Source organism: Zonotrichia albicollis, chromosome 1 (assembly GCF_047830755.1).
Source record: "Zonotrichia albicollis isolate bZonAlb1 chromosome 1, bZonAlb1.hap1, whole genome shotgun sequence".
Lineage (NCBI taxonomy): Eukaryota > Metazoa > Chordata > Aves > Passeriformes > Passerellidae > Zonotrichia > Zonotrichia albicollis.
In genome coordinates, this window is record NC_133819.1 from 93811924 (window position 1) to 93838756 (window position 26833).

At 37.4% G+C, this 26833-nt stretch overlaps 1 protein-coding gene across 1 annotated transcript in view; it reads left to right on the forward strand.

The window, feature by feature from the left end:
• Positions 1-26833, forward strand: part of ERP44 (endoplasmic reticulum protein 44) — a 47190-nt gene that overhangs the window by 13537 nt on the left and 6820 nt on the right. Inside the window, exons 2-8 of the mRNA XM_005482912.4 lie at positions 5748-5820; positions 7609-7648; positions 9075-9190; positions 18038-18222; positions 18612-18727; positions 22545-22602; positions 23912-24028. Coding sequence (XP_005482969.1) covers positions 5748-5820; positions 7609-7648; positions 9075-9190; positions 18038-18222; positions 18612-18727; positions 22545-22602; positions 23912-24028 — 705 coding nt within the window. The remainder of the gene's footprint in view (positions 1-5747; positions 5821-7608; positions 7649-9074; positions 9191-18037; positions 18223-18611; positions 18728-22544; positions 22603-23911; positions 24029-26833) is intronic.

Sequence of the window (26833 nt, forward strand, 5' to 3'; positions counted from 1 at the left end):
CTTCAGCATTCTCTATTTACTGTTACCTCTCTCTGCTCTGAACTTTGTGGTTCATTATGGGGCTTCTGGGAATGCTGCCAGCAAGATGTTCCTGATTGATGGTTCTGAAGCCAAAATTCAGGGGCTCTTCCAGTGTCTAGCCAGCTTTGGCATTGCTGTCTTCTGGGATTGCTTTCAATTTGTATCATCCTACAGCAGGCTGTAAACCCGTCTGCTTCCTGTTGTCCAGGAGTTTAATGCAGACCTCAGAGCAGCAGCAGATCAGCAGCATGCACAAAAAGGGAGGCACTCAGGAGCTGACAGTCAGCAGCAGGGTCCTGGGGGACTTGGACTTCAGGTAGTAACTTCAACGTGCCAGACTGGATTAGGTGTGGGCCAGACCTGGTTGCCAAATGTAAAATGATTTTGTGTTAGGGGAGAAAGATGGTTTAGTTGTCTGCCTTTAGGATTTCCCAGCAGGAGGAAAAAGTAAATGAAAAGTTTAGCAAGTGAAAATGAAGGCTGTTCTTGTTGATTGCTTTGCAGGTGTAGTACTAATTAGAAATCATAATGCTTCATGAATACATTTTCTATATTCTACAGATAGTTTGCTTTAGAACTGAGGACCTCTGCTTCATTATGTGCATTAAAAAATCAAGGCACAAAGAACTAGAATGCAACAGACCTGGTTCTTTTTTCCTTTTCTTTCAATTTTAAGGTTATGCACATTTAAACTGTTAAAATCTTCTGCAAGAAAGTGGCATGTAAAGTATAATGCACTTGAAATATCATTAAACTATAGGTCTGTCTCTCCAGTTAGAAATTAAAGAAATAACAACACTAACTGGTGCTGGTAAAATGTTGATAAAAGGTTGATTTAAATCTCTTGAGTAACCAGCAGGCTTTATTAATTGGATGTGTGGAATGGCAATTGAACAGGAATACTGTTAGCAGAAGGTGAGCTGAAACTGGATGTGCTTTTATTTCCTCTTTGGGAAAGTTGTGTGACACCTGGCAGAGGTTCAGTGTTGGGTATGGGTTGAATAGGTTCTGTCCAGGCATTTTGTTTTGTGTAAGGATACTTGTGTGGCATTGCGTGGTGTGTTTGGGAGGACCGTAGTGACTTTCCAGCAGTGCTTTGAGGTCTTTCACTGGAAACAATCAGAATAAATCTCAGCTAATTACTCCTCAGGAGTGACTGCTACTGGCTCTCTAAGCCATTGGCTGACTTCAAGTGAGGACCAAATCTTGGTCAGAAACACTAAGATTTCTGTACTAATTAAACTTCCCAGTAATAGCATGACCACTGTTATCTTCAGAAACTCCCAGGAACCTGAGCCATGATGTTCCTGCCTTATTTGACAGTATTTCTGAGGACCAGAAGAGTAAAAGTGTATGTCATCACCTCTTCTTCCCTCCCCCATATGAGCTAAATTTTATCTTTGTGAACACATTGTTCAGTTCCTGATTCTTCCCCCAAGCAATGTATTCTGTAAGTGCATAAAGCTTTCTGCATTCACTTGTTTCAGTCTACATTTGTTTTGTCATTTTTCTGTAGTGTTAAATGTTGTGAGTAGATTATAAACATCCTAATCTAACTTGAGCATCTTCACTCAAGTATTTCAGGTATTATATTCTACTCTAGTTTTTAAAATATTTTTATTTCATGGCTACTTACTTTTACCATCGGATTTTCAGTTTGAATGTTTAAAAAATAGAAATAAAAATTACTTAATTTTATCCAATGTAAGTGCAGAAAGTTGAGTTGTTTTCAGGTGCACTTCAGTAACCAATTTTCCTTTTGAATTATTTTTCCAAGATGCTTTCTTCAATGAGTTTGTAGCAATCTTGTAATGCCAGTTTGAATTTTTTTTTTTTCACTTCAGATACAAATATGAACCATCATCGATATGTCCTGCTATGAGCAGTGAAATGTAAAGTTTGCATTTAAAAATGAAAAATTCTGTATACTTTCCTTAGCCAGTATGTTTTTCAGAACTTATGTTCAATACCTGTTATAAAGTGTGTAGCTGATATTCAGAAATTATTTCCTCAGAAATGTCTTGTTTTCTGCTCGTGGGTATCAAACATATGCTTCAAAAAAGGTCAGAAAATATTCTCAAAACAGTGTAGCTTCCTAGAAATTCAAATACAAATTTGTATTCCTTTATGATAAATATTAATGCTAGTAATATCATAAACCCTCTTGCATCCCATGGGACAGCAAGATTACTGGGTCAAAAAGAGGTGTTTTCTCCCTTACAGGCATTATACCTTAATGAAAGCTTCAGCCTGGAGTGTGTCTGGCATATTTATTGACATTTCTTCAAGGAATGCTTTTTTTCCATGAGTCTGTCTGCTTATTACTAGAAGTTTGGCACCCACAGTTATTTAGTCAGTATAAAATGTTTGAGAACGTGATTATGAATATATTTGATGAAACAGAAATTTTCATACTTCTAGTGAGAAAAGTATTTCAATTATCTCAGATTTTGTGCAACTTTTGGGGGAAGGTGGTCTTAGTCTCAGTATTTTTCCACTACTGCAACACAAATGGACAATAGTGTATATGGTTAATTTGTTTTTCACCTTCAATACATGAAGATATTTGGAATATTTGTTTTGGTGTTAATATCTTAGTACATGCAGCTTGCACATTTCCATGCACATTTCCACAGTAAGAGTTAAGAAAGCAATCACAAAATTTATTTGTGCTATAAAGAACTATTAGTTTTAATTCCTCTTTTCTGCACATAGCACAGTCTAGAAGATCTCATTGGTTAGTAAGTCCTGTGCTTTCATGGTGCACTTAAATATTTGCATTGCAAGTTAAATGTGTTTAAAGTGTGTTGTGGCAATCTACAAATATGACTGCAGTTCCTGATCCATTGAAGTATATCTGCTAAGTAACAGAGCCTATTTCTCGACTGCAAATAATACACTTATCTATGTTATGTTTAATTTACGTGTAACTAATCCTATTAGATAAGATTTGTCTTGCTGCTGGAAAGTTATACTAGAAAAAGCCAGGAGGCTTTAAGAAATTGTTATCTTACCCATTTGGTTTGTTTAGACAATATGAAGTGCTACTGCTGAGCTCCTGTGAAAATAGTTACGCCAAGACCTACAATGGGAATTCTTTTTGAGTATGAATGGTGATGCAGAGATTGTGTGCAACTGAAAAGCTCCTGCTTTCCAGAGGCTTGTGTGGATTTTCTCTGTAAACAAACCTTGTCCAAGATTACAGGCAGGTTAAGTAACTCTGTGGTCTTCAGGGTGATCAGAGGTCCTTGAGGCCTTGCAAGGCAGCTAAAGCCTTAGAACGTTGAACTTGCAAAGTCACCTTCAGTAGGATCAGATGATGACCAAGAAAACTATTGTTGAAATACTCAATCCATTATTGTCTAGAGCAATATTTCATCTGCTATTGTTAATTGTAGCTACTGCTTCAATTGTACTCAGGTCAAACCTGACATTTGCAACAAAGCAACACCTGCATACAAGCAAAACCTGTGCCAGCACATGCTGACCTGACCCATCACTCACTACAAACATAACTTCCACTACCAGAACCTCCCCCCAAGCTGCACCATGGAAGCTGTCATCCCATGCATCACCCAAGCAAGGTGTCTGCACTAAGGGTTGCCATCAGCTGTTACTTCTCTGGGTGTAATTTGGCCAGTGTGGATCTGGGTCCATACAGGCAGCTTCTTACTTTAAAGGCAGATCCTACCTTCTTGCTGCTCACTAGTCAGCAATGCCAGCATCTTCAGAGGAACTCCCTGAGCACTGGCCTGCTGGAACTTGTGCATTGCATAGCTTGCTTAATCAGGTAGTTTTTTGGCAGATTGTGTTGTTACACTGCCTGTTTAATCTCTGGACCTAGCAGCTCAGTTTGTTTCTGTGCAGTTGTCTCAGAGCCACAGTTCAGACATTTCTCTCGAGCAGTTGAAGTGCCACAGGAAGACTGTGCAAACTCCACCACAAATCTTAGATTTGCATTTAAGAATGGTATCTTATTCAACTACCAAGAGAGGAGCACTGGTACATATTTTGTATTCCAACAGCTGGTGTGTTTTCAGGCTGTAGTGCAAGACAGAGTTATCTGCTACCCAAGGACCTCCATATGGGAAATGCGAAAGGATCGCTGTCTTCACTGGGAAGTGATTAGTGATCCACATTAGTAATCTTCCTGATTAGTGATCTACAAGTCAGAAAGAATTGAAAATGATTGATTGCTGCAAATCTCACCTGTGTGTGATTTACAGTGATAGTTTTAGAGCTGTTAACAATGTCTCACTGCAGTAGTTTCCTACCATCTTTGAAGCTGATCTTAAGGAAAGCAGGAATCCAGTTTGGCAATTTTTTTCCCAATATTTCATATACACTTGTAATAAATGTAACAAAGTTTGGTGTGTGACATTAAATGAGTTTTTTGATAAATTGTAAACAAAGGCAGGTATATCCTGGAGGCTTGTTCGTTGTAGTCATGGTCCTACTACAGGTCTCAAGCTCTTCCATACATGCAGAGAACCTTATATTACTGGTTCCTGCTATACAGCTGCTCTGTGTGGTTTTATTTGGATGGTCTTTATGCTTTTATGTGTTTTTCCTTGGTGCCTCTTGAGCCATAGGCAGATGTTGTTTGCATCTCAAGGAGTAAATAAGTCTCTGGGAACATCAAAAGCATGTATGTTGTGTGCTGCTGCATCTCAGTGTGGGATGTCTGTGTGCATCTCTGATCTCTGCCCAACTCCTTGACCTGTGCATTCCTCTCATTTCTCTTCCAAAAACTTTCCTTTTCCTTTGCTGTTACCTCTGTCAGCTGAGGAACCATACATCACTTGAAGCCATGAAGGCATCACAGCAGAGCATCTGGTCCGAGTTCTGACTGTGCTTACAGAAGTGATGACTTTCTGACTGGCTTACTCAGGATGGAAACATTCATGTTCCAGACAAGAATCTATATTATCCTACTCAAACATTTGCACACTTGTCTCTCTCAAAGCAAAAATAAGTTGTAATTCACCTGGGATAGAGCTGTACCTCCTATTTCTTTCAGTGCATTTTAGAAAAAAAAACATCTGGGCCAGTTGCACTGAAAATGAGTGTCCATCCATAAAACTGTGTATTGCTATGAGAGTTGCATTAAGAGTAATCTAAATGTTTCTTTGTAATTGAATGATTTGGCTGATGTGGTGTCTTGGTTTTTGTAGTCTGATGAGTCTATTGCATGCTGGGACTGAAGCAGTGTCAAGTGGAAATACAGAAGGAGATAAAAGACTGTAGCTAGTCGAGTTAGATGTATTGAAATGGTTTCCTAAAACAGCAATAAAAATGGAGGTAGTTGAGGCTTTACTTAATGAGAAACTTTTTGTCAGACAAGTCCTCTAAGTGACAGAATGAACTACTTGTCTCTGGCTAAAACATACGAGCCCACCTGTGTGAAGTTGCTGAAATGGGGTTTCATTTCTTTCTTCAGAGTGAAGTTATAAGTTACTCTTAAAGGTGCAAATTCACCTGTAACAGTTCTGGCTACATAATAGAGAATGGTATTTTAAAAAACTAATTTTTCTTTCAATGTGAAAGCACGTTATATTGGTAGTTTATTTGTATATTTGTAGTACTGCCGTCATCTGAAATGCATTGACTGAATTACATTTCTTTTACTGTTCTCTCCAGCTTTTGAACTGCAACACTTAAAAATCACACAGCAGTTACTACTTCACTGCTGAAACATACCTTACTGGTTTGCTTTCTCTTTTTAGGTGTCTTGGCTTTTTGATCCAACAAGAGGTGAAATAACAAGTCTAGATAGTGGAAATATAGATGACATTTTAAGTGAGTACTTTGAGTAATTTTTTTCCTTGTATGTCTGCAGTTACTTATTTGTGTGAACATTGCAGTGGTATTAAATGAATATTCATAGCCTAGCTTTGAATATATGAATTGCAATTGGCTTAGAAATATTAAATGCCTGTGGTTGAAATTAGCTGTCTGAACTAATGTATTGCAATGAGAATTTGAAGTGTCTTAAGAAAATAATTGTTATCTTGTTTGCAGAAGGGAATGCTTGATTGCATAACCAAAACTAGTCTAGAGGGCATTTTAAAAGTTCCCCCCAAAAAAATAGCAGCAAGTGGTTATGAGCCTTAAGTATCTTGCTTGTTCAGCTCTGCCAGGTTAAGCACTGTCCTGATTCTGGTGGCTTATAGAATGGGAATCTTTAAATTAAACAGGATATGTGTTTCTTGTCTGAAACCTTTCCCTCTGAGAAGTATGCAACTTGCCTGTATCTGGTTGTCTTTGCAGGAAAAAGTTATTGCATTGTTTCAAATATATCCAGGGTGAAAAATCTTTATTAATAATGTCTGGACTAGAACCTGCCTTATGATGTGATATTGCTTTGTGATATGAGAGCTGTTTGTAAATACCTTTTCTGCAGTGGAAAATGTAAAATTATTTTATGCATTATAATTCACAAAAGGGAATATATGCTAAGTGTGAGTGCTTCTGAAATTCATCCCATTACTTTCAAGAAATACTGTATACATTGGGGGGTAACCCTTAACTTTTCATTGCTTGTTATTTACCCCTTCACCACTGGCATCCCTTGCTGATAATAAAAATCTTAACACCATAATTGTAATCAAACTGTGGTGTTCTCCAGCCTACTCAAGAGTTGTCTTTATCAGCATGTTGTCTTTTCCAGGCTTTCAGCATCCTTATCTTCACATGTAACTGCTCTGTAGCTTTGTCAATTTTCTGCTTTGTCAGCATTTCTGCTTTATAAAGCTGTGGCTGATATTCTGTAGTTAGAGCATGTATTTCAATTTTTTAAATGTCTAGGTCACTACTACTACTAAAAATTAATTGAAAGCATGGTTAGTTATTATATTCTATAAAGATAATACATCATTTTTGGGCCAGAAATTTATCAATTTTATTATTTTTTCCTAATATGTAAAAAGGAATGCATAATAACATTACTTCATTACTTCATTATATGTATTCGTGTAGTACTGCATTTTTTTTAGTGTCCCTTATTATTTTTCTGGTTTTGGGGACTGAAAATTTCTTTGCAACCTTTTTCTATAGTATCCAGGTTAAATAAGACTAGTAAGGACAAACCAGAGCAAGTTGCACAGACAAGTTGCCTGTTCGTCAGTCTTCTACCCCAAATAGTTGGGATTTCAGCTTTTAACTGATTTTTAACACTTATGAATAAGAGCTAGTGCTTAAGAGCTACTAGAGTTCAATTTCTGGATGGAGTGCCTTAATTCTAAATCCAGAAATAATTTTTGCTGCATATGTCACTTAATTACTTTGTGTGTCTTATATGCCTGAAGTATTTGCATTTTTTTTGTCTTACATATCAATAAAGTCAGTAGAACACTTGACTGAAGGCCTCTTCCATCTTTTCCCCTTTGTTATTGATTATTTTTCAGATGAGACTTACCCCAGCAGTTTTCTAGCAATCAGACTAAGCTTTATGCTAAATTATCTAAATTATCTAGAAATATTTGCTTTTGTAGTTTTTTTGCACATACTTTTATAATCTTGAATAAAAGAACTGAGAAGTTTGCCTCACAATGTGACATTGGGCTTTTTCTTTTTCTTTCTTCTCAGACAATGCAGATGTTGCTTTAGTTAATTTTTATGCTGATTGGTAAGTTATTCAAGTTGGTTTTTTTTTATATATATTTAAGCTTCTGTCTTTTGAAAACTATCATGTTTGGCTTTCTAATTGAAAATACAGTAGTAGTTTTCTACAGTAGTTTTCTAATTGAAAATACAGTAGTCTCTTGCTTTCGAACCAATTCTTTCCTGGGTTTATGTCCCGAGTGCTTCTCCCTATGCTTGCTTCTTTCACATTATTATAGGCTATAGTTTTAAAATATTGCAGCTTTAATTATGATCATTACTTTTAGGCATACAGCAATAATCCTTCAACATAGCACACTGCCAGTCTGTGATGTAACCTGATTTATGAGTGAGAACAGATCGGTTTTGATCACAGAAATTCTCTGTTTTAAGGGTGGAGAAGAATGGGGGACAAGAAACCATTGTAGAATATAACATATACATGCTGCATCAATGTGTAGCACACAGCTGGGCTGCCCAGAGTCAGTTTTTTTCAGAAGGTGGACTTCAGCTCTCTTGGCATTTTGAGAGCGAGACTTGCTCTTCACTTACATGTTTGCTGTTGCAGACATAACTGCATCCCCAGGCTGTCACTGTTATGTTTAAGGTGGGTTTCAGTGCAGGCTGGTTTATTGCAAGTCTATCCTTGCAGTCTCATTCTCACAATTTCTACAGTGCCATTATGCATCTCCAATTTAAAAATCTGCCATATGTTTGGAAGGACACAATATAAAATCATTTTATTGATATATTTGTAATGGGCTTGCTTGTGCACTACTGTTACCCTAAACTGCCTAAAGCCACTGAAGCATCTTTACAATCCCACCACCTTTTCTGTGGGCAAAAAGAGAGAATTTCCATCACAATCTGACATTACTGGAGGAAGGGACCCTCAGGGTTCTCTTTATTCTTGCTGCTGTAAAGGTCGTCTGCTCAAATTCTGCCAAACCTGAGCAACAATATAATACATAATACTTATAACTTGTATTGTTGACCCATAGAAAATTACCTGTGATATTTCTTGAAGGTGTTGGTGAATATTTCAATCTCAACAATCTAAGGACCAACTTTTACTACATTTTTAAAATCACTTTCCATGGGGTAATTCAGGTAGAAAAAAATTAACAACATACTGTCTGAACAGAATATATTTCCTAAAGGCTTCTATTGATTAATGGTGTTTCCTAGCGAAATAAAGCAGGGGAGCATATCTTGAACTATGTATTCTTTCAGAATTACTGTTTTTCTGTACCTGATTCATTCAAGTTACTTTTGAACTGATTTTTATCCACTCAATTACAAGGATTACAGACAGATGTGATCTTTTTCAATGGCATTTCTTTGTTTTCTTTTTTTTCTTTTTCCTTCAAAGATTGAAATGTTCCAGTAGTCATCAATTGAAAGATTTCAAGGTGATATTTTGATGTCATGATTTTGTGTTCTGTTTACAGGTGCCGCTTTAGCCAAATGCTGCATCCTATTTTTGAGGAAGCTTCTAATGTAATCAAAGAAGAGTATCCAGATAAGAATCAAGTGGTGTTTGCTAGAGTAGACTGTGATCAGCATTGTAAGTAAATCTTGATTTAGGTTTTTCTGTGCTGTCCTGCTACCAAGTTAGTAACTGTTGAAAAATATGCTAAATAGCTGTGCAAAGTGTAGCTGTAGATGGCCCATCATTTAGCCCAGGGTTGCTTTTAATATATCAGCAAACCTCCTCTTCTGAATTTGTCAGGGCAATTTCCAGTGTTTCTTTCTCATTGCATCCATCAACATCCTTTTTTTCATCAGTTCAGCTTATCTCATTTAATGAGGGAAATAGGGCTGTGATTATAAATTGAATTGGCTCATTCACATGTCAGAGAAGCACTAGTGCAAAAAATAATGCAGGTCTTCACAACCAAGAAAAGGAAGGGGTAACCTTCCACAGTTAGCATGGAGAATGTGTTCTGATCAAATCTTCCTTGCACCTTGGAGTCGTGGCAGGGGCTGTAAGTTTCCTTTCACACAGCCAGGCAGGGATCAGAGCTTTGCTCTGCTCTTGTTACACATGCCAGCAAACAGTTCCCTGTTTGGGTTAGGTTTTCCCCATGCCCAGACATGAAAATTATATGCAATATCTTACTTTATGCTAGTACTCATTCCTAAAGTTCTTTTTTAATCCCTTAATAAGTAAAATGTGAGGAACATCTGCTGCACATTGAAAGGCAAATGGATAGTACCAGGATTTTTATTACACTGCTGGACAGCTGTGTTATTTTATGCTTCTTAGAGACCAGCATTTCTAGGAATAATTTCTTAACAGTGGTTTATGATTCCCAAAGAGTATTAACAGAAAAATTCAGTTTAATTGATACTGATTATACTATTTGGACTTTACAAAACTGTTAATTTTTAAGGACAAGCATCACTGGAAATTGGCTCATCTTTTCATGTCAAGATAACGACAACAAAACTTTCTGCAAAGTTCTCACTAAAGACCATAGTAAAATCAGCCTGTGTTGTTGTGAGGTTTTATTGTTTTATTGTTGAGGTTTAAATTAATTGCTGCAGTCTTTGCTTTGGTTGCTGTAGCTTCAGTTGCTTGAATAACTCAGAGTCTGGGCTGCTGGATGCCCAGTGTTTTGCTATGAGACCTTCTTGTCTTAGCAGCAATAGTTAAGAAAACTTTTTTTTGCCCCCCACCAAGCGTTTGAAATGCTTTAAAAGTTTGAAATGCTTAATCCTCTCATGTGCTCTTTGAATTAAGGTAACTGGTGCTTGTTACAGAGAGCTGAGAGGAGGAGATGCTACAGGAGAGATTGTCATCCCTCCTGGGAGTACTTGTGGTGGGCTAAGTAGTAGGAGGCAGCCAGGAGTTTTGGGTTTTCTTTATATTTCTGGACTACTATTAGTTCTCAGTATTTACTATTTTTGTCCTTAATTTAAGTAGATGAGCATGACTGCTGTTGCAGAAGATGTAAAATGTGAGAATTAAAAATAAAATCCTTTAATGACAGGCAATTTACATTGCCTTTTTGAATTGAAACAACAGAGTTGTGCATGTCATTCCTAGTTTCTAGTATTTATATGCTGGGTTTTAAACAATGGTACTTTTTATGGCACAGAATTATTTGGCATGTCCTAAAGTTTTAGGTATTTTAACTTGGATTTTAATGTGTGCAATAGCAGCTTTTTAGTAAGAAAGCAGATATTACTGTATTATCAAGGTTGGGCCTGTGTAGTATTTTGCTTATTGCTGGTGTCAAGATTCTTAGTGGTTTGGGATTTCTTACTCAAGCTTTATATTTTTGTATGTGTTTACATATTTTAGCAACACTAGAGGTTTTATGTCAATATTTTGGTGGTTTGTTATGCCTGTAGATTTCATACCACTAGTAATTTGCCATTAGAATGGTGTTGTAGAGATGGTGGATTATTTGCATTACAAATGATTTGGTTCTTTTTGAGGCCAAGACTCTGTAGGGAATCCAAATAGCTGGTTTCTGGCCACTCAAAAACAGCTTTCAGAATGGTTACTCAGGCATAGATACTTTCTATTTAATGCACTATTATTGAAGCACACTGCAGGGCCCAACAGCACACACCAGCTTCTGAGGGTAAAGCAAATTAAAGAGAATTATTGATGTACTGCCGAATGTTTGATGCCTAATGACAAAACCATCATTCTGTCTGCTCTTGTAGCCAAAATAAATATGTTTTTCTGGAAAGTGATAGTCCCTAATGTGATAAAATACAAAATATACATATTAACACTATATTAAACCTCTGTATGGGTTATATTTTACACTAGTTTGTAATATTGTAGAACATAATTATACCTGGAATGTGTAGGCAGAGTCTCCAGGCTGTGTTTAAGCTGGTGGGCAACATACACTAAAGGTAAATCTGGAGCAGGTAGTTAAAGCAGATACTCTTTGCTTTTCCAAGACCACATCCTTTTATAACTTAAAAATGTCTGAGTTCTGCTACATTGTGTCTTGTTAAAGTCTTGGATGGTTTTGTTATGTTCAGTTTAGTAATTCAGGTGTCTTAAATACTGGACACCTCTTATCCAAGTATAATACCTGGTAAAAGTGATCTTCCATATAAAATTACAGATCTTACTGCGTGATGTTATTAAAAAGGTTTTGCTTCATGGTTTGGGGTTTTTTGTTTGTTTGGGGTTTTTTTGGGTGATTTTTTTTTTTGCTTGTGTCTCAGTGTTTTTAATCATTTATGTTAAGCAGCAGTGTTGGACACTCACTTGGTACAATAGATTTCCTATGTTTCTGTTCTCTGTGAGTGGATATTGCAATCTTAAACTCATGTTTCTCTGGGGAGTTAATATTTTGGACAGTTTCTCTAAATTCAGCATTAGGAGCTGTGGTACAAAATCCTTGTCAATTGAAGTATATATATTGGGGGTTTGATTCTACTGCACCATGTTTTCCTTTGATTTCTGAGTTAAATAAAAATAGTAGCTAGATTGAATAGATCTTTGTGCCTCCAAACATAAATCAGTTTCTCACTGAGGGTATGTAAGGAGATGCTTTGCTGGACAGACTGTTTAGGGAACTGTTCTTCCATTCCAAATGTGTCTGGGAGTGGTAATTTCCCTAAATTTTGTGAGCTGCTGTTCTCTGTGACTGGCTGTTCCTGCAGTGTGTGCTCACGTTGCTAATGTTAGTCTGCAGAGATGAGATTGTGTTACTACTGTGCCTTTGGAAAGCAAAAGAATTGAATGATAACAAATTTGGAAGTTCATAAAGGAACTCTAAATTAAACTCTAAACAAGCATGAGGATTTCATTGCATTCTTGTCACTTTGCTTGGGAAAAAAAATTCAGTCTGAGAGAGTTATCTTTGGGTAAAATAAAAAGTGTAAGTGATTTGGAGAGGTTGTTGATGGCACTCCTTAGGAGAGCGATTTTGTTAGTCTGTCAAAGAAGATTATGGGATGCCTACTGATGAGGCCCTGCTTAGAGCAGCATGGCTGTTGTGAATGCTCCTTTGCAGCAGAAAGTGGCTTAAATTTGCTGTTACCTGAGTTTGATACAGAATATTGATTGCTTTCCTTCTACCTGTTTTGGTCCATCTTACCAGTCACCAGTATCACAATCATTGGAGCAGGATGCTTAGTTTATATTCTTTCCCAAGTTCCTTTCTAATTCTGCTGCTTCTGAGTATTCCAGCAGGGCTTATGATTTCTTGCAAGTGTCACAAGAGCAGTAGTTTAACTGGGGAGAATTTATGGTGTATTATGAAAGTAAAAGGTACCTATCAAAGACAGATTTCATTTGTCATCTGCAGTGTGCCCTAGTGGGTAGCCTGAGGGACTTCAAAAGATGTTGCCTGATCTCAAGTGAGCTAGCAGAATACTCATTTGGTCATTCCAGCTTCAAATATACAGCTGAAAGGATTTGTTATTTTTGAGATGGAAGATATTGCAGAAGGGTAAGGAAGACTTAAGATGATTTGACACACAAAGTAAAGATTAGTGTTAGATCCAGAAAATTCAAACTCTCCCTATGTGTAGCTGTGCAACTCCTACCACCATCATGGTAACACCAAGTTAGGAAATGCAGTAGCTTGGGTTTGTGCTTGCTCTTCCTCAGACAACATGAAGAGACCATTCCCCTCTCCTCTAGAAAAAGGGTCACTGAATATTTTCAGAAGTTATTTTTACAGGGTTTGAGTTTTGAAACTCTGATTTTCTTTCAGATAACTTTTCAGGCTGTTATAGTCCTCTGTTCAGCATGTGAATTCTGCAGGTGCTGCCTTATATGATGAGGTAGGCATTTAAAATAATTCGCAATATTGTTCGAATCCTACTGGACACGGTTTTTGAGAACCAGTCCTGTAGACTTAAAATCTAAATATTTGTTTAGTCATAGTGTGAATTACAGCCCTGAAAAATTGGAGCAGTGTACTGAGTTAATGGTGACCCTTTTAAATATTGCTAGTCCTTCACTGGGGAGGACCTTCTTAGCTACATTGTTGGTGGGAGCCTTTTTCAATGTAGTAAGTCTTGGTGCAATTTTTCAACACTTAAGTCATTGTACTCAAGTTCATTGTATTCAGGTTCATTTAATTTCAATTTGGTGGCAGTGGAATTGAGATTCTTGGTGATGTAATCTGACATCTAGCTAGCTGAACTTTGGATAGTGTCTTGTGGTGGTAGCCTAGAATGGTGGAGTCTGAAGCATTCTGAGAAACAAGTCATTAGCTGTGTGCTTGCTTGGAGCTGTGGCTTGGCTCGTGTGTGTACACACAATGAGAAAAGCCTGACACCCCAAAAAAATGGGTTTGTCATTCCTTTGAATAGAGGAACACACAATACTCTGGAGAAATGGCTGACAGTACAAGGGATATGATAGAGATACTGATCACAAATGATAGCTCACAAGTCCTGCTTTCTTAGAGGATCTTGCTCAGAAGGTGATGTGGGAGACTTTTAGAAAACATGAGTGTAAATGTCAGGTTTCACATAAAAGTTTGTTTCAAAACAAGAGTTGCTGTCTCTTCCCTGTTGCAAGACAGAGCTTTGCTCAGAAGAAGTATCAACCAGTCATATCTAAAGAGAACTGGGCGACTGCAAGATATTTGTGTTGGAGTTGGCAAAATGAATAGTGGAAAAAAGTCTGGGCAGTTTGGAAATTATTAAATGTCAACAGGTAAACATGCAGAATGGGGAGGAGAATCATCTGAGTCCATCAGTCATTGCTGTGATCAGTTTTTGTTTTGTAGAAGAGAAGAAGATGATCAAGTATGTCAGTAGCTTCCTATCATAATTAATGTGAAACTGCTAAACACTAGATTTATAATTTAATGATTAATTCAGCAAAATACAAACACAAGGCTTATTCCTTTTACATACCTTCATATCTGAAGAAAATAAAAAGTCATAAAGTTGTAGTTGGGAGACTTTTTTTTAGGTAGGTTGCCCTTGTCTGTTTCAAATACCTGCTTTCATCAGAAAACGTGCAATGGGAATGTCAGGAAATATTTTTAAATTTAATTTAGGATTTACTATAACTAATGCAATCTGTGAATGAGCTCAAACAATATTCCATGTATTTGCATTGTGTATTTCCAATTTTAAAAGGAATATAATTTTGTAGTTGCACTGCTTATGCTAACTCTACCTGTATCAAGTGCCAGGGCTTAATGAAGCATTTAAGGTTTACTCTATTTGACTTTTGAATTAATTCAAACAGTTTTTCATGTACTTGCATTTTATTTTTTGTAAAAAGATGGTTTTCAAATACTTACTTGTGTAGGAGTGTCATTTCTCTGTGTTAGTTCAAATATCAGCATTCATGGAATCTCAATGTAATTTGTAAAGATCATGCAGGTACTGACTTATGAAATAATGTTTGAATTCAGCTTGGACAGTGGGCATTTATTGCCATTAATATTTTTACACAACTTCAGCCCTTGATGAAGGTCCACATCCTTAGGTACTGCAATCTCCATCTTGGAGAACCTGCATGATCCCCTGAATGCCCCTTCTTCAACCTTTGCATCCTGCTGTAGCTGTGGAAATAACATGAGGGAGAAGTCCATGTGGTGAGACAAAGAAATGTGGGTTTGGTGTTCCCTTGCTGTGCAGCTCTGTATCAGGAGCAGTCACTGATCTCAGTGTGTTTCTGTGGAACCTTGACACGTTGTGCTCCTTGCCAGACCCTGTCAAGGTTGGACCAGCTCATGTGTACTGTCAGACCAAAGGTCCTTCTGTCAGCAGGGAAAGGGGCAGTAAATACCTGGCTTGCAGATGTTGTTTGTCTTCTACCAAGCAAATATTACGTGATTCCTCTCCTGCTGTACTTGCCACCTTCTTGCAGGCAGCTCTTAGGTACTTTAACTAAAATGTGGTAGAGTTTAAGGGAAGAAAACATTATTAATCTAGTGTTCATTAATGTTGAATATATTGACATCCTCCATGGAGAAATTTGTATTCATTTGAAATAAAAGTACTCTTCACTGAGGACATAAAATGTTTTACCTTAATTTTATCTGTAATTAGTGCATTAAGAAATGCACTTCTGGGATATTTAGGAAACAAGTCAAGGCCTCTTAGTCAAAATTGATAGGCTGAATTCTGTGCTGTTATAGTGATGCATAGCTTTTTAGGAACTGGGCTAAGCTGGTGAAGCTTTGAAGTTTACTTGGGATGTTAGAGAACATTTTTGTGGAGTAGACCTGGTTCTTATTGTGTTGTTTTCAGGTTTTTTTGTTTTCAGTTCTCAGACTGATCTAAGCTGTGCAATTTGTACAAAGACTGTTTTCAGTAACTAAAGCTGCAAATAGGATTAGTATTGTAGCAGCAGTTGGTTTCACTGAGAGTTCTCCAGGCAGCATGGAATTCAGACTTCTCCATTCTCTTTAAAAAAGAGTAAGTGTAAGATAGAAAGTAAATCTGCTTTGTGGTAAATATATAGCTGAGAAGGGATGTTTTTGTCAGAGTGGATTTGTTCTCATTTATTCAGTACTGTGCTGCTCATGGACCCCATTTTGTTGCCTACCTGCTGTGGGCTAATCCAGGTGACCTGAAGGGTACCCTGTGACTTGTAAGGAGTCCATGAAAAGTAAGGATATGTGTTCAGGCCACACTTGCAATGCCTTCCTCTCTCTGGCAACTGAATGAAACTTCTCTGTCTCCAAAGGATAGGTCAGTCTGCTGAATTCACCACCTCTGTCTTTCCTTGAGAGAGAAAAGAAGGGGAAGTGTGGTGGGTGTGGTTCACTGGAATGAGTCTCCTCAAATGGTTAAGTAACTTGGGAAGCTGAGCATATGTGGGAGGCATTTAGTTGAGTTTAGGTCCAGAGATATAAGTAAACTGCATCCCACTCTGTAAAAGAAGATAAGTAATTTTCACAGGGCCTATGAGATTTTATTTTTTTCTAGATTTATTTCCAGGAGAGGAGTGAACAGGAAGGAATAATTAAGCAAAGCAAAGTCCAAAGGAAAGTGCTTCTGGAAATCTAACATTACATACTTTGCCTTTGTTGTTTCCTTTTATTCTTGCTTTCCTAAGAACCCAAAGTATATCTGGTTACCTCATTTCTTCAGTTCTTCCTCATAAAATTGTCAAGTTCTTTGCTGGACTTCAGCCACATCTGAAAGGGGGAATAGCATTCAAAGCTATTAATTACTTAAAAACTTTGATTAAAGAAGTTGCTGAATATTGGAGATGCACAAACCAAATTTCTACACCATAGCAAAGGTTGCTGTAAAAACTCAAGGCAGCTGGATCCTGCTCAGTGTGGCATGAATCACTTGCTGGTTATGTGTAAGCTTTCCCATCCATGTGTGGCTGGGAACTAGCTGCAGTTCCTATTGCAATTTGCTGTGTCCCAGTGATTTAGCAAAGTGGAAGAGGGACACAGGGGCATGTTAAGAACCCTGATGGTGTGTGGTAAAGAACCACATTTGTGCCTTAGTAGTGGTTGTAAGGGCACAGGATGCACAATTGTGGGAAACTTGTATTTTTTTCTACTTAGCATTCTTCTTTGCTGGTCTTTTAATTTTCCTGTAAGGCCTCTTTCTGGTTTTATTCTTTTACATTTGTAAGTCTTGTGGATAAATAAATGACTGAGCTGTTAGATAAAGGTGAAAGTAGTTAGTGCTCTTATCCTAGATTAATGCCAATTACTTTGTTACTTTGTTACTTTGTTGTGTGAAGCTTTGTGTGATCCAAGTCTGGAAGAAGACTGGACTGTATGTACAGATGTGAATGAAGACCTGTCTTGGAGGGAATGATGATACTGTTGACCAGAGAGGTCAACTGGTTGACCAGAGGTGTTTGCCTTAACCTGGAATTTTGTGTTTGTTCAAAACCTGAACATCTCAGAACTGGAACAGCAGTCTTCTGGCCTTCACAGCCTTCAAAAAACACTTTGCACAGGGTTCACATTCTCAAACATTTTAGACGTGACATTATATTTCCAGCATTGCAACTGAGATGAAAATCCTAAGTTTGAAGAAAAATAGATTATTTATTTTATTAATAATTTCTCAAGTGGGTTAATTAACTGAGATTGGCAAGCTTTGAACATTCTCATGTTCTTGTTATGCTCTTAAATTTGCCTTCTAGTTGTTTGTAGGAAGTGTACTAAATGGGTATACACGACCAAGCTGAATCTTTGCTTAACGCAGATTTGGTAATTTTTCCCTTTATGACAGTCAGTGCCTGGGAGGAATACAGGTGTGAAGGGTTTTGGTGCTTTTGCTTTGGAGGGTTTTGGGGGATTTATTTTTGTGGGGAGTTTTTTTGAGGGTTTTTTTTTTTTGCTTTGTCTTCTTCTTGCTTAAAGACTGAACTGCTGATTCAGAGATTCCACATCTAGGCAGTCAGGTACATGCGTAAGAAACCATGTTCAGTATATTTCTGTATTTGTAGAGCTTTGCTTTCATTCTCTTAATTTCTTTTTAGCTGATATAGCTCAGAGGTACAGGATAAGCAAATACCCAACTCTGAAGCTCTTCCGGAATGGCATGATGATGAAGAGGGAATACAGGGGCCAGAGATCTGTGACAGCAATAGCAGATTACATCAGGCAGCAGAAGAGTAACCCTATTCGGGAGGTCCAGGATTTGGAAGAAATCAGTTCTCTTGATGTAAGTGTTTCAATTTTATTCCTTCTCTGGAATTTTTTACGATGTTGAGCTGTGAAATGTTCAATACCTTGTGGGTTTTTTTTAACTGAATGGAAAACTAGATCACTTGCAATATTAAAAATTAGTGTAGTCACTTTGAGCTGCATTCATTCCACTACTAAGTTATTTATCTTGCTTTTAAAAATTTGAAAAGAATCGTGTGTTGTATTTGACAAGGTACTTTTAATATTCCTCACCAAAAAAATACTCACGAGGATTCTTCTGAATATTGGAAAGGCAAAAAAGAAATAATTTCTGCATTTACTGACTGTTGAATGAATGGCATCTCTGTATTTAATATCTGTAGGGAGTAATGACATTTTTTGATAATTCAACCTTTGTTTTTACAGCGCAGCAGAAGAAATATTATTGGGTACTTTGAGCAAAAGGACTCTGATAATTACAGAACCTTTGAAAGAGTAGCGAATATTTTGCACGATGATTGTGTGTTCCTCTCTGCCTTTGGGTAAGTTTTGAAATTTCTTGATTTCATGACTTCATTATTGAAATTCTGTTAATGAGGTCTATATAATTTTATTAAATAGACTTCTTTATTATTTTCAGTGTGGCATATCTGAAGAGACTAAACCTTAATGGATAAATACACTGAAGGGATAGAAGGACAAAACTCTTCTTAGCCTTAATGTTTGCTGTGGAATTAAACTTTTAATTTTTCCTTCCTTTTTCTTTTTTTGCCATTCTTTGTTAGTATAGTTTAAATGTACCTGAGGAGGTTTGGGTGGGGGAATGGTAGACATTGTGCAGTCATTGTGTCCCAAAAACCTGCATTATTAGAGGGAGAGGTTTTTTTTTATTATTTCCCCTGTCTTTTTTTTTTTCCTTTTCCTTTTCTCTCTAGGGAACGTAGTTGCTTACTCATTTCCTCTTGGTGTTAGGGGAGCAGACCTTGTTCCAAAATACCTAATTTCTGTGCCTGGGCCTTTTACATGCAGGTTTTATGTCACTGCACAGTGCAATAGCTTAGAAAATTGCATTGGTGAGCTACACAGTGTAAGTCTGGAAGAAAAATCGACAGGAATTCGGATTTCTCCTTGTACAGATTTACAGTGATATTTCAAAATATTCAGTGGAAGAAGAATAGATTGGGAGTGATTCACTTTTTAAATAGCATATTAAAATCTAGATTCATTCTGCAGTGTTTAAAGTGCCAGCACTGCCCAATTTGAAGTGATTGGGCATTAATGTGATTGTAGTTGTTTCCAGTCTACCCACAGTTGTAAAATCAGGAATTTGCATGATTTATGCCAGATTTTATGTTGCACAGGGTTGCCTCAGGAGTTTTTTTAATTGGATGTAGTGGAGAATAGCAGAGAAAGTGAGAGGATGTATCAAGGTAGAAAATGTTTCATGTGTTTGGACAAAACCTGCTGTCAGTCCCTGATGCCTCTTCCAATTTGTCTCTAGGAATAGTTTGTGGGTGGGTATGAGTGTTTGCAAAGTGCAGGGTTGCACATGGTTTCCCTTCCTTCTGTCCCCAGTCAGGTGCTGCTACAACTGTGTAAGCAGCCCTGGCCATGACTTGTAAATCTGTGGTCTCTAAGTCTGTCAGTCTCATCCCTGGTGACTGCCATTATCTCCACCGTTTTCTGAGGGCTGCATCCATCCTTGTTCTCAGCACAGCCACTATGAGTTGCTATTAGAATTTTAAATTATTTTTTCCCCTCATTCAACTTTTCAAAAATAGTTTTAAAAAATTATTAGTAAGATAGCACTACTTTCAACATTCACTCTCCTGCTTTTTGAGTCTGTTCATCTTTGGTTTTCAGTTTGTCAATTGCCCATAATGAGAAGCAGTTTCCCACCAATTCAGTGTTAGCACTTGGATGTTGGGCACTGTTCATGAAGTACTATAGGGGGTTTATTTTTATTTTTTGTCCAGATATAAGCAATAAGCAGACATAGTGGAATGGATCACAGTTTGATTATTGATAACCTGCCTGTGTAAATACAGATTGCACAGCAGGTTTATCATTATTCTTATCTCCAGACACCCATTCCCATTCTGGCCTGGAGCTGTTAGTGTTTTAAAGTGCTGCCTTCCCAACAGCAACCTTGGGAGCTAAATGTTTTCATCTCTCAGTACCTGAGGCTCTTCAACTTCCTAAAAATTGTATGTGAAAAGACTTCCAAGAGAGATGCTGGCTACAGATCAGTTTTTTATTCAGATTATATATAGCAAAATTCTTCATGGGGAACTGGCATTGATCAGTTGAACTCTTCTGACTGAGCATCCTGACAGCCCCTGGAAAGGACTTTTGGTTTTGCTATGGACAGAGGTCAACAGCTACTTGATTTGGGGAGGTTACATGAGTGGTCATGTTCAAATTTCTCTTAAGCTAAAGTAAAACAATCAATTTGACAGGAGGAACATAGTTGCTTGACTAACTTCTGTCAAGGCAGAACTGTCCCTTTATGCCAAAATTATTCTGTCTTTAGGTACTTGTGATAGCTTATTTTAAAACTCTGTTAATAGTATTTAGTTGCAGATGATTTTGATGCTTAAAACTGTTCTTAAATTAACTGATCCTTACAGTTCTGTTAAAATATGAAGTGACCAAAGAACAAGATTATTAAAAAAATACTTGTAAGCAGGACGAGATAGATAAAGAATCTAATTAAGAGATTGTTAGAGTTAGATTTTAGAAATAGAGAGGAATGAATCTGTAATGTTTGTGAACATGGAGGAGAATGTTGAACAGGGAAAAAAAAGGCAAAAAATACTTTTATCTTAAAAGGCTATGATGGACTATAAGTAATTTATGGCAGAAAGTGATAAATCTAGGAACTGTTTTAATTTTACATTAGCAAGTAAATATGGCAGGGGAGGGTGGGGGGGTTGTGTGCTTTCCAGAGATTCACCTTGTACATTACTGCTTCAAAAAAGACAAAATGCAAACTGAAGTGTTTCCATTTTAGTAGTTGTTTTAAAAAGGTGTATCTTCAGGCATTTGGGATTTTCACATCATGTCCCCACTTTATTTGAGTTATCTGAAAAAAAAATCAGTCATAGCTGCAGCTACTGGAGTGGAAGAGCACAGAAGAGGACATTGTGGGCTCTACCACAGGGTTACCCTGGAGCATGTATTTCATTATAGATTATCATCAGCTTAGCAAGCAGTGATTGTGCAGGTGGCTTCCATGGCTTCACTTTCTTATTCCATGAAGGCTTATTTGGGATGCAAGTGGTTTACTTCAGTCGTGATTGTCACTAGGAAGGCTCATTTCGCATTATGGGGAGAGTCATGTTGGGAATACAAAAATGCATTTTAAAACACACATCTCTAAACTGATGCAAATACTGGTGGTGTAACATAAATGATGCCAGGCACCTTTTGTATGCGATAAGAAAAGATAATTGGATCAAAAGAAATCAATAAAACATAGGTACTTTGAGTTCAGCCTTATGGTGTCTGTAGTTTTCTTGGCACTTTAAATTGTTCAGACCCCCCTGGAAGATGTAGCTCATCTTGCAGTGAAGTAAATTCAGATAATTTGACTTCTCTTACTTCTCTAGCTCCTTCATTGGATGCACAGCTGTTCCAACTTACTTGAATAAGAGATAATAATTTTGGGGTACAAACTAGCAGCTTTCAGGGCACTTTGCTGTGATTTGGGGTAAAATATTCTAAAGACAAGAAGAGAGGAACTTACCAAGGTGAGGTAGTAAGCTGAATAGCAAGGAGGAATTGTATATCTTAGAGGTACACTTGCTGTATCATCAGTGGCCAGGAACTACATGCTGTGTCTTCTTTCTAGGTGTGTTCTGAGGGTAAAATGAACACTGGGGGCTCACTTGCCCTCCATTTTCTCATTGCTTTTTCCTACAGAGCACCTCAAAGCCCTTCTCTGTCAGGGTAGAGGAGATGTAAATTCTTAGTGTAAACTGTGGAATAGGAAGAGTAAATGCAAACAAGAATGCACCTTCCTCTTTGCTTCCTCAAGATTTTTTCTTTAATTCTTTGATAGTTTTTACCCAAAATTGTCCTGGTATTTATCACTTGTCACTTTGTTGCCTTTAGTCCAGACTTCTGATCTTAGGGATGAATCTTGCTGAGTCTCTTAATGCCCTCTTATCCAGGCAGGCCAAGTTTCTATGAAGTCACTTTAGAGTTTACTTTAAAAATTAAGAATTTTAATTCTCAAATTGTGAAGGGGTTAAAAAAAGAAGCAAGGAAAGGATATAAAATTAAAACATGAATTTTGGTATCTCAGTTATTTTATTTGTCTGTACCAAGACATGCTTACTGGTTGGTTTGTTGTAGGGCTATTTCAAAAGCAGAGAGAATTAGCGGAGACAATGTAATCTACAAGCCACCAGGGGTAAGTGTAACTATGTATTTTATTTTGATTGCTGTGATTATATGTGAATATAAACAAATGGAGACTGTATTCAGACCATTCAGTATGTTACTGCATCTCAGATCTTAGTTTTATTCCATCACTGAATAGTGTAAGGAATAGGATAATAGAAATTAGTGTTTCTTAGTTAGTGAAAAAGATCAGTCTCACATGTTAACAGTTAATGCACAGAACCTAAACCTATAGTTTGAAATATCCATGTCAAAAAATTCTTTTTTTTTTTTTGCAGTCAACACATCATGTGTGTTCTGTAGAACTTTAAAATCTGTGAAGCTGGTACACTTCATGTTTTTCAAAGCAAGTGACAGTTACTGTGTATTTTTATGACTGTTACTTAATTGTCTTGTATGCCTTAGTCCACAAGGATTAAGAGCTCTTCTGTTAATTAAAAAAAAAAAAATTAATAAAATTAACTGTGGGTTAACAAACTTTCATAAACATAGTTTTACTGGAAGAAAATTTCAGTAGAGAAGAAAACCTGCAAGAGTTGCTTTATAGAGCCATACTATCTAAAACTCTGCTCCTTTCTCAAATTTACTGTATGAAAAGAGCTACTTACAAAAGAGGAAATAGATGCAAATAGACCTGAGGGGGAAGGGAGTTTCAAAGCATTTTTATTTTTTTCCAACAACAGAATTTATGAAGTTACCTAATTTATATGGCATTTCTGAATTAAGGTGTGCTTAATCATGGCTGCAGCTTGCAAAGTCATGCTTCACTTCATGTTTACCAAAACTGTAATTAAATTAAAGGAGGCTAGCACTGAATTACAAGTTAAAGCTACTAGCAAATAAAGGAAAATTATTATTTATTCATACCTCTTTGGCAAAGCAAATGTAAAATACCAGTTTCAAGTCCTGCAGGACATTAGAAGGGGGTTTTGATGAGTCTCTGTAACTATCAGCATTCACTGAAGCAGCTCACTATCTGCATTTAGTTTAGGTCTGGAGATATTTTTTCCCAGCCTAGCAGAAATCTAAGTAGCCCCTACTTGAAGCATCCCTAATCTGGAAACAGAGTATCTCACATTATTTATAAATTGTCTTATAAAATGGAATGGACTGCATAAATTATATTTAATATTTATTTTCCATTTGTACTTTTATCACACATTTAATAGAAATCTTGCATACACAAGGTTGAATATTGGTGTAAGATTCGTTGTAAATGTTTGTATGAATATTGTAATTTTATGTTGAGTAGCTAATCTTTGTAGGCAGCAATGTCATTTTTACTGTTTCTCATCCTACTGTATTTTTCTTTTCAACAGGAAAATGCTCCAGATATGGTGTATTTAGGCTCACTAACCAATTTTGATTTGATTTATGCATGGACACAAGATAAATGTGTACCACTAGTTCGAGAAATCACATTTGAAAATGGAGAGGTAAGACTTTTTCTGCTATTCTATTTTTGGGGTTTCTTTCTTGAAACCAAAATGTCTCTTTCAAGGTCCCTATTCCACATCAAAAAACTTTGTGTATTTTGGTTTAGACAGAAAATGGCTGTCAGACAATGTCTTTTCATTCTTTAGGATCTTTTTGGTTGCTCTTGAAATTCACTGGAGGCAGATCGGTAGTAGATTTATACACTACCAAAGTAAGAAGCTACAATTTCAGAACTATTAAGGTTGGGAAAGACCTCTGAGATCATTGAGTCCAGCAGCTAACCCAGCACCACTGTCCTCAGCACTGAACCTTGTCCCCAGGTGCCACATCCACGTGGGTTTTTTTGAGCACTTCCAGGAATGGTGATTCTGCTACTTCCCTGAGCAGGCTGTTCCAGTGCTTCACAACCCTTTCCATGGAGAAGTTTTTCCCAATATCCAATCTAAGCCTCTCCTGGTGCAACCTGAGGTCATCTCCTCTTCTCCGGTCACTTGTTACGTGGGAGAATAGGCCAGGCCCCACCTGGCCACGGCCTCCTTTCCGCAGGTGTAGAGAGCAACAGGGTCTCCCCTGAGCCTCCTTTTCTCCAGGCTAAACATCCCCAGCTCCCTCCCATTGATGTTAATGTGAGTGGTAGAAAAATATTACTGTGTTAACCACTTCCAAAGCCTTATCTGATAAATAAGAACATTAAATGATGGCTGACCATGGAATCTTCTGGGAATGGTAATGAAAACCATGTGGGGCTTTTATTTTCAATCTGTGTAAAGCACTGGGTAGCTTAATCTTTTTAGTTTAATGTGTTGTTTGCCATGCTTTTCTTCTTTTGGCTGCAATTTGTCCGGTGGAATTTGGGAGTTTGTTTTTAAACATTTCTTCTTCTCATTATTAAGATTTCTTTCAAGGCTTTTTTTTTTCTTTTGTAGTTTCTTCTTTTGTTCATATCCAACTCCATGTTTTACTTTGTTCTTTATAAAACAAATAACGTGAAAAAAAGCCCTTAGAAAATTATCAAGGTTGTAGCATCTCAAAAGGTACATAGGTACAGAATCTGTTAGAAAATCTGCCAAGGTTTGTCACAAATTATGGTACATTGTCCATAATGGATGAGAAACCAGAGAATCAGTCGTGATTCATTCACAGTTTGCTCACTTAATTCTTTTTATCCTGAATCTGCTGTTCTGGGCACATGCAGGACTTGAGGTTTCATAAGAGGGAGGGACAGGGTGATTTTACTTGGGCCATGATTATTGACTGTTTTCTAGTCAATCCTGCCAGCTTTTATTGGAAAGCTCTGATAGTTAACAAACCTTAAAAAATGTAAAAGATGTCACATGTTAACATCTTTAGAAGTGTGTGGTAGATACTCAGTGTACTTTTTCCATGGTGAAACAGGATTCTCAGCCTTGGAAGCCAAGGTTCATCACGGTTAGCTTGTACCACATTCTGTTGTGGTTTCTCTGGTTGTTCCCTTAACCCTTGATTACTGTTTGCTTAGGCAGATAGTTACACTTGCAATGTGACATTTTGCATGGCAAAATTTGTTTAAAAGTTTCAGTGTTGCTGGTACCCAAACAAATTTAAACATGCCAAAATTGAGATATTTCTGCATGCTGAGATTGTACAGTTATTTAAATGGGCTCATATTGTGCATACTGCACAATATTACAAGATAAAAATATGAACTGCTGTGACTGTTAAACTGTATTGATGGCCCTAGAATACACTTTAAACACCCAGTAATTGAGCTCTGAAGCAGGTTCTTCTGCTCAAGGACTGCCCATTTGAGACAGTTCCTGTGCTTGACTGGCAAAGGCTGTTGGGATCAGGATATCATTCAGAAGAAATCCCTGTTTAACCTGGAATCAGGCTGTGTAGTTCTGTGTTAAAGGGCTGCAGTGAACCTGTGTCATCCAAAAGTGGTGCTGAGCTGTGAGTTTGGAACCAGTAAGAAGTTCCTCAAAGGCACACAGAAGTGATGTGGGAAGTTGAGATGTAATGGAAAATCATCTGATTTTCTTAGTGCCAAACAGTACAGTAGGGAAGCTCCCTCTCCTTTTGAGGGAGCTTCCACTTGTCCTGCCTGGTGAGTGAGACATGGTATGAAAGCTGGAATAGCACAGGAAACAAAGGGAGGTATCTTATAGAAGGGCTAAAATTAGCAAGGTTCATGCAGCTGTTCTTAAAGCCTGTTTTGAGATGAATTGATCTTGTGAATGTAACTTGCTGAGGTTGTCATTTTAGCTGCTTGCAAGCAACTGAAGACCTTAGAGCCAGAATATGAAGCTGTTTAGGAGTTCTCCCTCTGGAAATGCACTTGCTGAAGCGAGGGAAATGGAGCCATAATTATAGTGTTACAAAACGGACTTTTTCCCATCCTGTAGTAGGAGAGGAAGGAGACTGCGACCCAGCTGAATGTGTGTGTAAAAAGGAGAATGAGCAAATATGATTAGTTGTTGTCTTAGGGATTGGATTTCAAGAGCACTGAAGTTATGGGGATCTCTGCAGTCTTCTGTTTAAAAAACCATGCTTCAACTTACCTGATGGACTTGGTTGAGTCATTTCATGAACCCTGTGTAAGCGGCTGCCTACTGACAGGGGAATTCTTTCCTTCAGCTTACAGCAAATTGAAAATATCTGAAGAAACCCTTCTATTTGGTAGCAGAATAAGCCACTACTGTCTTTCCCAAAAAGCACAGTTTTTGTGCTGATGTAGGCTAGAATCAAAGCAATAGCAGCACTTGCTTGTCATACAAAAGCATTTGTGGAAATGAAAGATAGACAACTGTAGGCATTTCTTAGAT